This window comes from Gopherus evgoodei, chromosome 4, assembly GCF_007399415.2.
Source record: "Gopherus evgoodei ecotype Sinaloan lineage chromosome 4, rGopEvg1_v1.p, whole genome shotgun sequence".
Lineage (NCBI taxonomy): Eukaryota > Metazoa > Chordata > Testudines > Testudinidae > Gopherus > Gopherus evgoodei.
The window spans coordinates 9,722,858-9,737,127 of NC_044325.1; the positions used below are offsets into that span (position 1 = coordinate 9,722,858).

The 14,270-nt window shown below is 47.2% G+C and overlaps 1 protein-coding gene across 1 annotated transcript in view; it reads right to left on the minus strand.

Moving 5' to 3' along the window:
- DDHD1 (DDHD domain containing 1) overlaps positions 1-14,270 on the minus strand; it is a 137,952-nt gene that overhangs the window by 13,852 nt on the left and 109,830 nt on the right. The window contains exon 9 of the mRNA XM_030562923.1: positions 3,775-3,850. Within this exon, the coding sequence (XP_030418783.1) occupies positions 3,775-3,850 (76 nt within the window). The remainder of the gene's footprint in view (positions 1-3,774; positions 3,851-14,270) is intronic.

A 14,270-nucleotide genomic window follows, 5' to 3' on the forward strand; every position in this document is an offset into this window, starting at 1 on the left:
AATCATGAAAGCTACTGTGACTGCCATGTGACACTTGATAGCTGATACTTAAAAAGGAGATTTCTGAGCTTAGGTGAAATGCAGACTAGACAAGTATTTGAAAAGGTAAATGGATCCAGTGATTACAAAACAGGAGGGTTTTTCCTACTCCTTCAGGCCCATTGATAAAGCATCACTGACAATGTCCAGGTGGACGTGGGCTTCCTTCTTGGGTCAGTGTTCTTTACTATATATTCTCCTATAGGAAGATGTCTTTTGATGTGGTATTCCAGCTAGGTTAGACTTGTAGATTGAAGACTTAATCAATTGTAAAGTGTATCCCATGTAATGGTTCTGATTAATACCAAAAAGTGAATCTCCACAGAATCAAGAGAGCCTTTCAGAAATGTAATCCTTCAAATTGAGGAACTGAAGCCATTAGACTCTTGGCATTATCAAGCAGGTAGTTTATTTGGAAAGTTACCATAAGATGATCTATTGAGGTCAGGAGGCCACAGTCTTTAAAAACTAGGTAGCATTCATTTGGATAGGCCAGATGTTGAAGCAGCGGTGGGGAATATTACCTATTTGTGTGAAATACAGCAGCAAGTTATCAATGGCACAATGTAATAACAGAAGCAACATTTATTTTTAATGTTGCGCTCCAAAGATAGATTACGATGACAGCTATGATTCAGAAGACAAACTGAATTACTGGGGAGGAATGATACACAAGAAGCAGAGCTAAGCTACTTTAGCAACAAAACCCAAATCACCAACAATACCATTCATGACTGTGTAATTCTTCCAGACTAGAAGAGCAGCTGAATGAGAGAATGAATGTGTGACAATGCACCTTTCAATGAGACAATGTGTGCAAGTGAAGGAGACACATGGGCATATTTACCGGTGAAATTAAAATGGGAGGGCAATGAAGATAACTGCAGCATATGTTTATATATTGCCTTTCATCCAGAAGGATTGCAAAGAACTTTACTGACTGAGGAAATACTTCAGCTGAGCATGAAACTGCAGCCACCTCTAGATTGTAGCCCATAGCCCTTTAACTGCATCAGAAACACCATGCAACTTTTGAGGACAAGAAATGAAGGGACAAACCTAGCAGATGAGCATTACATGGGGAATTTAACTAGGCAGTTCTGTTCTGAATTGCTGCAGAGTGTTGCTACGAGAAGTCAGAAGACCTCCTTTTCTCTCAGATATGGCTGCATTTCAGTTGTACTCCTGGTAATTCATCAGTGTCTTTTCAACACCATTAACAGCTTTGGATAGACAGAGGATGCTGTTATACAAAAGTTGAGTTCTAATATGTTGTAATTTGCCCAGGGAACCAGGGTTAACTGACCTTAACTTTGTGAAAAGTGCCACAGAATCCTGAAATAGCCTGGGTGATTGTGTTGACAAACACAAAGTTAAATAAACTAATCACTAGCTTTAGTATCAGGAAGTAATTGTGGTATGCCTCTCCTCTCTTCCACTTCTTAAGGAAAATCCTTCTATCATGCTGTTATCTTTGACCACTGAAGCAAAAATGACAACTGACATGCCCCAATGCCATAGAGCGTCTAGCTTTCCCAGCATTTTTACATTCTTCAGATCAGAAACAGAATTCTTCCTTAGCCTCGTCTTCCTTTTCCACAGCTGTTCTCCCACAGACAAGACCAAAACGAGACTGCATCCCTAAACCTTACAGATCTGGTGAGATACTAGTAGAGTTCTGGCATGCAACTCCTGGTCCCCTTAGTGCGACCTACCATTCCTAGCTCTGAGAGTTCTAATGAATCCCTCATTAGGGCTATCAGTGGGGAGGAAGTCTAAAGTCCTTAACTCCAAAGATCCTATTTTGGTGGCCATAATCTTGGCCGGGATGATGAGTTAGGGGCACTGACCAAAGACCATCCAAATCTTCAGGTTCCCCCCTCAAGAAGGAGCAGTTATATGCACCACTTCCTTTCACATTAAATCACCAGGCAATGTAGTTTCAGGATTCCTTCCTGAACTTACCTTGACAGAGAAATGTGTCTATTTGCTCAAGGTCAAGCAACACTTTAAGTCTCACTTAAGTAGGACTAGTGACTTTCCCTGATCTTAGGCACTCTGGTGACCACAGTAGTGAGCATATTTTTCCATCAAAGTAGTACAGGCCCATTCAATCATATATGAAGGCCAGATGTGACCACTATGACCATCTACTCTGATTGCCTGCCGGTCTTTCAGCAATTACTGCATCAAGCCCAATAACTCCTGGTTAAACTAGAGAGTGATTAAAGGAATAGCTCTGTCTAGGTAAAAAGAGCCAAGACTTTGGTGGACGATATCTACACAGCAGTAACTTGTCGCCACGTTAGTCACATACAACCAGCTGGACTAATATGCCGCTGTGAAGTTGTCCTTCAATGGAAGCATCCTGTGAACTCTTCCTTTAGCAGAAGCATCTTGCTCTCCTATATTTAAGGTAAGCCTCTCCTCCTGTTGAACTGCTCTCCATCAGAATGAAGGTACTCAGAAACTACAGTGACAGGCAACAATATAAAATCCTTTGATACACTATTCAACAGTCTATGGAAAATTTAGCAGGATGTGGAAGAGAGAGGATGTATGACAAGGGAAAATTACCTATGAGTAATTTGGTTTGTCACAGTTCTCTCCTCTTTCCCCATCCTACTTCCCTTGCTTTGTCTCTTCGTAGGGCTCTTGTTCTGAAAACGTTCAGACTGAATGCAAGTGGATGAAGGACAAGTCTCTGTACAGAATTGAGGGGTGAAGGGTATCAGTCTATCTCCTGCTTCCCAACCGGTAGAGATAAAAGCATGATGTAGATTATGTTTTTTTAAAATGGGTGAAGAGAAGAGGGTTAGGACAAACTAAGTAATTTTTCCATTTGTCTATCAGCTGATATTAACTTTAGTTACTAAGGCCCAGTTTTTTAAAGCTATTTAGGCACTGCTATGCTCAATGACACTACGCTTCACTGAGATTTAGTCTCAAGTGTCTAAATCCCTTTAGAAAATGAAAGTTAGGCTCCTAAATCTGCTACACATTGCATCGCTGAGCACAGCAATGCCTAAATACCTTTAAAAATCTGGGCCTATGAGTACAAAAGAAGTGATATCAGAAGGAGGAAAAAAATGATAATTTTAAAAACTCTGAACATTATGGGACTGTTAGCAAGTCTTGTGCAACCAACTGGAAAGCTGGGAATCATCTTTTTCCAATGGCATAAAGTTCCAGTAATTGGCTCTATTGGCGTATAAAATATCAGTCTAAACCTATCACTAAAAACTGTTTGTCCCGTGTCTCAGCAGGCCAGTGTAATCTGGGGGAAAATTCCACATTTGGAGGAAGTTCAGCCAGGTTTGAAGCTGTTCAGAGGTTTGGCATGTTAGAAGCAGTCCCAGGGCAAGATGGATTAGTGGTCAGAGTAGAGGTGAGACTGTCAAAGGTGCATAATAAATGCAAATTTACAAAATGGATTTCACCACCACATGTGGTATAAACAAACATGTAATATTAATATAATTCATATAAATAATATATAATATATATTTATATCTAAAATATATATTATAATTTTTAAATTAAAGAGCAAAAATTTAATATATGAATGTATATTAAACCTTTAACATACATATGCGAATATTTTTAAAAAATCTATAAAAATTACCTCTGTACAAGCAGAAAAAGAAGCTTGAGTAGAGCCTATTGAAAGCAAACTTTTATAGCAAACACAATAAATATTCATTCCTTCAATAAAAATCCACTGAACATACATACCTTAAATTTTAAGGCAGGCATTTTCGATATGGTTGATGCCTTTAATTCATGTAACCTTTCTTCTATCTCTCTCAATCTAAAAAAAAGGGGTGTCTTCATTAGGCATGGTAAGTACAAAAAGCAGTTAGCCCATTTTTGAGGTTGTATGTTTCCGTTCAGAGAAGGAATTGATGCAGGAGTCAGATATTTGTTTGACGAAGTCCTATTTATTTACAAAGAACATACACAAAGTTCTGTTTCCCTGAGTGCAGCAGGAATCAAGCAGCAGGAGACAGTTTCTTTGCTCACAGTCCCAACCCTTTCTCAGCCAGAATTTTACCCAAAACCTCTTTCTTTCTTAGCTTTTTTCAGGGTCATGGAACACATGCATCCCCAATTGTATCTTGGCTTCCTTCTCAATCTGCTTCTGTGGTTGTTTTGCTGCTTCTCCCTCCCTCCCTGCCCCCAACTCACAGCTGCAATCAAAACGATCCCTCGTTCCTGTGTTTATCAGATCCCAAAGAAACCTCTTGGACTGCATGGCCCAGCCACTGCCTGTATTTGAATGCAGTCTAGTCCACCGCTTCAGCTATCACTGGGGGCATTTAACTGTTCCCTTGTTTTGCATGAATATAAGGTGGCTATCATGGCTGCCAGATTTGCTCAATCCACAGCAGAACAACAGTATTACAAATTCTTTACAGAATAGAAGAAATGACTTTATTCAATTTTCAAAGTGTGTTTTATGAATAAAATGTAAAACATATATATTCTGCTATGTATCAGTCTAACTAGCACAAAATAGGTTTTGGGGACTGGTGTTTATTGAAAAGCAGTGTTTTCAACAGTCTACCTGTGTTCAAGAGTATGACTCAGTCATAGCAAAGAAACTGAATATTTATCTCCACTCATTACATATTAAGAGGTATCATATGCTGTAACCACACATGCCACTTATAGAACATTATACAGGTAAGTACAATTTAAAACATTTAAAATTACAGTCAATAGAAAAAACTATCAAACTACTCCGGGCACAAAAATTTTCACAAGCCCAATATTGCTTTAGAAAGATTAAAAACTTTGAAATCCTGAAGTTACAGAATGTAATATGTTTTATAGAAGCATACATATTTAGAGTCATACTGAACTGCATTAATAAAATTTAAAGATGGCTGTATTCATTTATAAATGCATATGTTGCGTAACATTAGAATTAATGAGGATCAAGCTTGAAACATTTTTGTGAATGGCCAGGCATCTGGTGCAAGAGTATGGCCATGGTGATGGCCACGGGTCAGATCCTAATGACATCTAAGAGGTTATCCTTCCTCCACATGTTTTGGGATGCTGAGGAGGTTTCTTCATATTTCTCTCAGTTGAGTTGCACGTTAAGAGAGAATAGCTGCTAGCACTTCATTGTGGGTAATGGAATTGAGCTGCACCAACCCACTAACAGAATTACACATACATCTGGTACAGGGAAAGTCTTGCTCCTCTATATACAGTGTTGTTGTGGCCATGTTGGTCCCAGGTCCTGTGCTGGACCTGAAGAAGAGCTCTGTGTGCCTTGAAAGCTTGTCTCTCTCACCAACAGAACTTGGTCCAATAAAAGATATTACCTCATCTGCCTTGTCTTGCTCCTCTACAGAAATTCAAAGGCACAAATGTTGGTAAGACAGGTATCAGGATGGAAAGGGTAAGAACTGCCATCCTGAGCCACCACTGGCTTTTGCTGACAGGAGCTAATTTAAAGTTTCCACCATTTCTTGCAGGATCCCTTTGCCTCTCCCTTGAACCCTGAAGGAGTCTGGAAGTGCCCTTCCCACTGCTGCCTAAGAGCCCTGAGTATTTGGGGCGTGAAAGTGAGGTCGACTCCCACCAATGATCTGTCACTGTCACCTGCAGGGTCTCCCTGCTGTTGAAGATCTCCTACCAACACCTTCACACCGCAGGTGTTGAGGTCCCATTTACCAAGATCCGTGCTGGTTGTGAGACGAGGCAGTATTAAAGTTTCAGGCTGAAAGATGGCAGCAGGTAAAGGTAGGCAGCAAACAATGAGATGATCTCCAGTTACAGGTAAGTATCAGACGAAGTGGATATTCACCCACGAAAGCTCATGCTCCAAAACATCTGTTAGTCCATAAGGTGCCACAGGATTCTTTGCTGCAGTTACAGGTAAGTACTTTGAGATGGGTGGTCCCTCTCTGTATTCCATTGAGGGTTACACATGCACACTATGCGTCCAGAATTGGATAAAGTGGCATCCGCTGGTCTGTGCATGTGCCCTGGCTTGCCTCATGCTTCCATTTGAAGCGATAAAAGGGTGGGGCGGACACAATATGTCTTCATTTCCTTCATGGTGAATTTCACTAATTTGCAGCAGAAGGGAAGGTGAGTGGAAAGTGGAATAAAGATAGGGACCCCACACCTCGAAGAACCTCCAGTTAAAGGTAAGTAACTTTCTCTTCTTCGAGTGATGGTCCCTATTATATTACACCGAGGGTGATTAACAAGCAGAACCTAAGTTGGAGGAGAGTGCAAGGATAAGGATGGAATAGTTGTGTGGAGAACTGCCATGCTGAAGGAGGCATCCACCATCAGGTTCTGCTCTAAGGTGTAGTGCGCTGCAAAGGTGTGCACAAACTCCACATGGCTGCTCTACATATGTCCACGAGTGGCATGTCCTGAAGGGAGGCTGTGGTCGAAGCCTGAGCTCTCGTGGAGTCAGCCCGCACCCCTGTGTGGGGGGAGGTAGGCCCGAGAGCTGGTAGCAGAGTTTAATGCAACCTGAAATCCATTTAGAGATTCTCTGGGTGGAGACAGCCTGTCCCGAGTGTCTCTGCTACTGCAACAAACAGTCTAGGGGGCATCTTGATTGCTTTTGTTCACTCCAGGTAGAAGGCCAGAGCTTGTCAGATGTTGAGGGAAAGGAGTTGATGTTCCTCTGCAGATGTGTGTGGTTTTGTGAAGAAAACAGGTAAGTGAATGGATTGATTGATGTGAAACCGGGAGACCACCTTTGCTAAAAAATTGGAGTGTAGCTGTATAAGGAGACTTTATGCTTGTGGAAAACCGTGAAAGGTGGATCCGCCATCATAGCTCCGAGTTTGCCGGCCCTTCTTGCAGAACTGATAGCACGGTGACTTCCATGGAAAAGAGGGACATGGGTAACTTCATTAGCATGGAGAGAACTGGATTCAGGTCCCATTGGGGTGCAATTGCTTGCATGGGTGGGAAGGTTCTGATGAAGCCTTTGCAAAACTGAGAGGTTAGCAGATGTGTAAAGACAGAGTAACCTTCCACTGGATGGTGGTATAGACTAATTGCTGCCAGGTGGACTCTCAAAAAGCTGAGGGTGAGACTTGAGTCTTGATGTTTCCTTGTGGGTTGATAAGGTCTCTGCAGGTAGAACTGAGGAGACCTGTGGCACTGAGTGGATGAGTAAGTGGTGGAATTTCTGTTTCAGGGAAGGAGTGCAGATGTCCAGCAAATGAAGAGCACCCCTCCAGTCCTTTAGTGTCTATAGTGATTTGTCTGTCTTCTGGTTAAAAAGATGGGATTTGTCAAAAGGGAGGTCCTCAATGGTGTTTTAGACGACCTTCCTAAGAAAACCAGAAGAATGAGCCAAGACTCTACACCTGACCCAATCGCTGTAGCCATGGTCCTGAAGGAGGTATCTGCTGCATCTTCTGTTGACTGGAGGGCAGTTCTGGTCATGAGCTTCCCTTCGTCAACAGTGCTTGAAAACAAGCACAATCTAGTTGTGGAAGGCTATCAGCAAACTCAATGAATTTACTATAATTCAGAAAATCATATTTGGCTAACAATGCCTGATAATTTGCAGTCCTGAATTGCAGGCTGGAAGATGAGAATATTTTACGTCCTCAAAGATCTAGATGCTTCCCTTCCTTATCTGCCAATGTATATCAAGGATCGCTGTTTGGATCTTTCTACGGCAGCCTGGACTACAAGGGAATTTGGAGGTGAGTGGGAGAAAAGATATTCAGAGCCTTTGGCCAGGACATCATAGTGTTCTTTTGTACCCTTGGAGGTAGCTGTACATGTTGCAGGGGTGTACAATACAGTTCTGGGAGGCTCCAGGATGGCTTTGTTAATTGGCAATTCTATTCTCGCCAGTCCCAAGATGTGAATGATATTCAGAATCTTGTGCAGGGAATCATAGCTCTCCTCCAAAGGATTTGGGCATTTCCCCATGAGTTTGAAGCCTGGAGTCCTGGGCATAATCTGATATCCGCCCAAAGTACAGGGGAGGGAGGTGGAACCACCAAATCTATCTAAAAACAAGCTGAAAGTATTAACTTTAAAACTAAGAAAGAAAAATATAACTGGTAAAACTACTATAAGACTCGCTAAAGCTATGTACAACTATCTTTTTTAGAAGTGTATTAGAGACAAGGGCACAGAGTTCCGATCTGGACCATGTGGTGGTCAGAAGAAATTGAAGATGTGGTTGGTGTGCCCTGCCCTTTATCGCCTCAGAAGGAAGCATGAGGTGAGCCAGGATGCATGTGCAGACCAATGGACACTGCTTCCAAATTCTCTGATTCCGGATGCATGGTGTGTATGTGTAACCCTCAGTGGAAGAAGGGACCATTACTCGAAGCAGAAGTAACTGCATCCCAAGGAGCAGCAACTGCATGAGTAGTGGCACATGGCCCCGCCAAGCCCCATTCCCAATTGGTGAAGCTTGGTGTGTTGGCAGAGTTTGGAAGAGAAGAAATGGTTATTAACCTTTCCGTAACTCTTGTTCTTCGAGATGTGTTGCATGTCTCCATTCCAGTGTAGGTGTATGTGCACTCCAGTGCACAGTTGTCAGAGTTTGTCCCTTAGTGGTAACCATCAGCGTGGCATGAGTGCCCTCTGCTCCTTCTGCACTGTGTTCAGGCATAAAGGGCAGAGCCACTCCCACCCCTCCTCAGTTCCTTCCTACCGGAAAGGCTCCAACAGACAGGAGAAGAAGGGCAGATTGTGGAATGGACATTCCCAACACTTCACAAAGAACAACAGTTATGGAAAAGTTAGGAACTGTTTCTTCTTCTTAGGGTGACTACCTGTGTTCATTCTACCACAGGTGACCTACAAGCAGTCCAAATTGGTAGTGGACTTGGAGTTTATTTGCACAGGTATTGGTAGAGCACTCGTTCAAATCTGGTATTGTCTCTCACTGTTGAGAGTTTACATAGTGAGACACAGATGTACGATGTGATGACCAGGTTGCCACTTTGCAAGTATCTAATATGGGGATGTGACCCAGAAAGGCTGCAGAAGCTGGCTGGAACCAAGATGAATGACTCAATGTTCTATCTCAGCAGTTCTCAAACTGGGGGTTGGGACCCCATTTTAATGGGGTTGGCAGGGCTGGCATTAGACTTGCTGGGGCCTGGGGCCAAAGCCTGAGCCCCCACTGTCTGGGGCTGAAAGGGCTCCAGGCCCAGGTAGTGGGGCTCAGGCTACAGGCCCCTGCCCAAGGCTGATGCCCTTGGACTTCGGCTTTGGCCCTCTCACCCAGTGTGGTGGAACTTGGGTTTTGGCTTTGACCCCACCCCTACCCAGGGTGGCCTTAGGGTTTCAGTCCCCCCTCCTGGGGTTATGAAGTAATTGTTGTCAGAAATGGGTTGTGGTGCAATGGAGTTTGAGAACACCTGCTCTATCTGGAGGCATCACACTAGCCAACAGCTAACATAACAGCAGGCAATTGGATATCCAAGATAAGATCATTTGAGTGGATACTGGATAGCCCTTCATTTTGTCCACACATGTAAAAGACGGTTACTCACCTTTGTAACTGTTGTTCTTCGAGATGTGTTGCTCATATCCATTCCAATTAGGTGTGCGCACGCTGCGTGTACGTTCGTCGGAGATTTTTTACCCTAGCAACACTCGGTGGGCCGGCAGGTCGCCCCCTGGAGTGGCGCCGGTATGGCGCCTGATATATACCCCTGCGACCCATTTGCTCCTCAGTTCCTTCTTGCCGGCTACTCCGACAGTGGGGAAGGAAGGCGGGTGTGGAATGGATATGGGCAACACATCTAGAAGAACAACCGTTACAAAGAGAGTAACCATCTTTTCTTCTTCGAGTGCTTGCTCATATCGATTCCAATTAGGTGATTCCCGAGCCTTACCTAGGCGGTGGGGTTGGAGCGAGACGTTGCGGAATGTAAAACCACTGAGCCGAAGGTGGCATCATCTCTAGCCTGCTGGACCAATGCATAGTGCGATGCAAAGGTGTGGACGGAAGACCAGGTGGCCGTGCGGCAGATTTCCTGTATGGGAACATGGGCCAAAAACGAGGCAGATGAGGCTTGAGCCCGAGTAGAATGGGCGGTAAGATGGCCAGTCGGAACATGAGCCAAGTCGTAGCATGTCCGAATACAGGATGTCACCCAAGATGCAATACGCTGGGAGGAGATTGCCATGCCCTTCATACGTTCCGCCACCGCAACAAATAGTTGAGGTGAGCGGCGGAAGGGTTTGGTCCTCTCAATGTAGAAGGCGAGAGCCCTTCGGACATCCAAAGAATGGAGCTGTTGCTCTCGTCGCGAGGAATGCAGCTTTGGACAAAAGACTGGCAGGAAGATGTCCTGGTTAACATGAAAGGCGGAGACGACCTTAGGGAGGAATGCTGGGTGTGGTCGCAGCTGTACCTTGTCCTTATGGAACACAGTATATAGAGGATCCACAGTCAGTGCACGGAGCTCTGAGACTCGTCAAGCTGAGGTGATAGCGACTAGGAAAGCTACTTTCCAGGACAGGTACAGCAGCGAGCATGTGGCCAAAGGCTCGAAAGGGGGCCCTATGAGCCTGGTTAAGACAAGGTTCAGGTCCCAGGTAGGAGTAGACCGTTTGACCTGTGGGTATAGTCGCTCCAAGCCCTTGAGGAATCTTGACACTATAGGGTGAGAAAAAACGGAACTGCCAGCTTCGCCCAGATGGAAGGTGGATATAGCTGCCAGATGTACTCGTAGAGAGGAGATCGCCAATCCCTGCTGTTTGAGAGACCACACATAGTCCAGAATAGTGGGGACTAATGCAGAATGTGGAGAATAGCCGTGCTGGTTACACCAGTGGCAGAAGCGCTTCCATTTTGCGAGGTAGGTCGAGCGCGTGGAGGGCTTCCTGCTACCCAGCAACACCTGCTGTACTGCATCGGAACAGCACAACTCCGACTGGTTTAACCAGACAGGAGCCATGCAGTCAGATGGAGGGACTGCAGGTCCGGATGGCGCATCCTGCCGATGTCTTGTGTGATCAGGTCTGGCCAAAGAGGCAGGGGAATTGGGTCTGCCAGGGACAGGTCGAGCAGCATGGTGTACCAGGGCTGCCTTGGCCAAGCCGGAGCGATCAGGATGAGGCGAGCTCTGTCCCTTCGGAGTTTGAGCAGGACTTGGTGGACGAGAGGGAAGGGTGGAAAGGCGTAACAGAGGCAGCCCGTCCACGAGATCAGGAACGCGTTCGACAGGGAGCCCGGGGAGCGACCCTGTAGAGAGCAGAACACCTGGCATTTCCTGTTCATTTTGGATGCAAACAGGTCTATGTGGGGAAATCCCCACCTCCGGAAAATCGAATAAAGAACGTCCGGACGGATGGACCATTCGTGGGATAGAAAGGATCTGCTCAGGTGATCCGCGAGGGTGTTCCGTACCCCTGGGAGAAAGGAGGTCACTAGATGTATGGAGTGGGCTATATAAAAGTCCCACAGGCGTATTGCTTCCTGGCACAGAGGGGAGGACCGGGTCCCGCCCTGCTTGTTGATGTAATACATGGCCGTTGTGTTGTCCGTGAACACCGCAACACAACGGCCGTGTAAATGGCGCTGAAACGCTTGGCATGCCAATCGGACTGCTCTCAGTTCCCGCACATTGATGTGGAGCGTCAGTTCCCGTGGTGACCAGAGGCCTTGGGTGCGCAGGAGCCCTAGGTGGGCACCCCAGCCCAGCGAGGACGCGTCCGTTGTTAGGGACACGGAGGGCTGGGGAGGATGAAACGGCAGGCCCGCACACACTCGGGATGACGTCGTTCACCAGTCGAGTGAGCCTAGAACATCCGGCGGAATCGTCAGGATTGTGTCTATGGCGTCCCTGCCTGGCCGACAGACCGATGCGAGCCAGGTTTGCAGAGGGTGCATGTACGGTCTTGCATGCCTCGTGACGAAAGTGCATGCAGCCATGTGCCCCAGGAGAGAGAGGCAAGTACGAGCAGAAGTGTTTGGAAAGCTTTGCAGACTTTTGACCAGGGAGACTATGGCTTGGAACCGGTGCAGGGGTAAACTGGCTGTTGCAAGGTTGGAGTCCAGCATTGCCCTGATAAACTCCATCCTCTGCGTAGGCACCAGAGCGGACTTGTCCAAGTTGATGGTCAAGCCTAGACTCACAAACAGCTCCCTGATGATGGCGACGTGGCCGAGCACCTGCGCCTCTGAAGTCCCTTGGATAAGCCAGTCGTCGAGGTAAGGGAAGATGTGTATTCGACGACGGCGTAGGGAAGCAGCGACGACCGCCATACACTTGGTGAAGACCCGAGGGGCCGAGGAGAGACCAAAGGGAAGGACAGTAAACTGGTAGTGACCCTGTTTTACCACAAAGCGCAGATACCTCCTGTGTGGAGGATAAATTGCAATGTGGAAATATGCGTCCTTCATGTCGAGAGCGGCATACCAATCTCTGGGATCCAAGGAAGCAATGATGGTTCCTAAGGATACCATGCGGAACTTGAACTTTTTGATGAATTTGTTCAGTCCTCGCAGGTCCAGGATGGGCCGGAGGCCCCCTTTTGACTTGGGGATTAAGAAATACCGAGAATAAAATCCCTTGCCCCTTAACTCCTCTGGCACCTCCTCTATAGCTCCGATCAAGAGGAGCTTGCGAACCTCCTGGATGATGAGTTGCTCATGAGAGGGGTCCCTGAAGAGGGACGAGGAGGGAGGGTGGGAGCGGGGTGGAGAAATAAACTGAAGACGGTATCCAAACTCCATCGTGCGTAGGACCCAACAATCCGAGGTCAGCTGGGACCACGCCGGGAGGAACAGGTAGAGGCGGTTGTAAAAATGAAGAGGGGAGGGAATTGGTATACTGCTCTCGGGCGCACCCTCAAAAGTTTGCTTTAGGTCCCTGCGGTGGTTTGGCAGGACCAGAATTGTTACCCCCTTGAGGTCCAGACTGACGTCTGCGGTTCGGGCGGCCTCGTCGCCGGGCAAGATCCTGTCTTGGTCGAGGTGGGGGGTAAGGGCGCCTGGGGTTGTGGGCGGAAGGACCGTCTCTGAGTCTGGGGTGTGTGCATTCCTAGTGAACACATGATAACCCGGTTGTCCTTCAGACTCTGTAGTCTGGGATCTGTCTTTTGTGAGAAAAGACCTTGCCTGTCAAATGGCAGGTCTTGGATGGTATATTGTAACTCAGGCGGTAGGCCGGATGTTTGTAACCAGGATATGCGATGCATGGCTACACCAGATGCGAGCGTTCTGGCTGCCGAATCGGCGGCATCTAAAGATGCTTGCAGTGTGGTCCTGGTGACCCTCTTCCTCTCCTCTAGGAGAGCTGAAAACTCCTGACGTGAGTCCTGGGGAACTAACTCGGTAAACTTGCCGACAGCTTCCCAGGTGTTGTAGCGGTATCGGCTTAAGAGGGCCTGCTGGTTCACCACACGGAGCTGAAAGCCTCCCGCAGAGTAAATTTTCCGGCCCAGCAAATCCATGCGTCTGGCCTCTCTAGATTTTGGCGCGGGAGCTTGCTGGCCGTGGCGCTCCCGTTCGTTGACCGATTGTACCACCAACGAGCAGGGGGCGGGGTGCACGTAGAGGTACTCATACCCCTTGAACGGCACCATGTACTTTCGTTCCACTCCCCTGGCTGTGGGTGGAATGGAAGCTGGGGACTACCAGATGGTGTCTGCTTTGGCTTGGATCGATTTGATGAAGGGCAGGGCCACCCTGGTCGGTGCTTCCGCGGATAGTATGCTAACCACCGGGTCCTCCACTTCAGGAACTTCCTCTACGGGAAGATTTATATTTTGGGCAACACGCCGCAGAAGGTCCTGCTGCGCTCGAAGGTCAATCAGCGGGGGCCCCGATGATGATGTGCCCGCTACCACCTCATTCGGGGAAGAGGAGGAAGATAACCCAGGGACGAGTGGTTCTTGTACTGAAGCCTCGTCCTGGGGGACCTCCGTTTCTGGAACATCATGCTGCGCAAGGGGATGCGCAGGATCTTCCTCCGTACCCGAGGGGGAGGCCGGCTGACTGTGGCCTCTGGTGCAAGGTACTCCGAGTGGCTGGAGCTTGCTGGGCCCATAGGCTCGCCCTGGGCTTGGTGATAGGCCCAAGGCGTCCAAAAGGACCATTGAGGTGGTCCATGGTCCAGGTGGGCCTGTGCATCTGAACCCCCGTAGGAGGCGCTGTCCGCGTGTGAGGAGGTGGACGGGTGATGCGATGGCCACGGAGGAGCTGATGTTGACTGGGCCAGGTCTCTGCGCCCATAGAGCTCATCTCTACGCGGTGC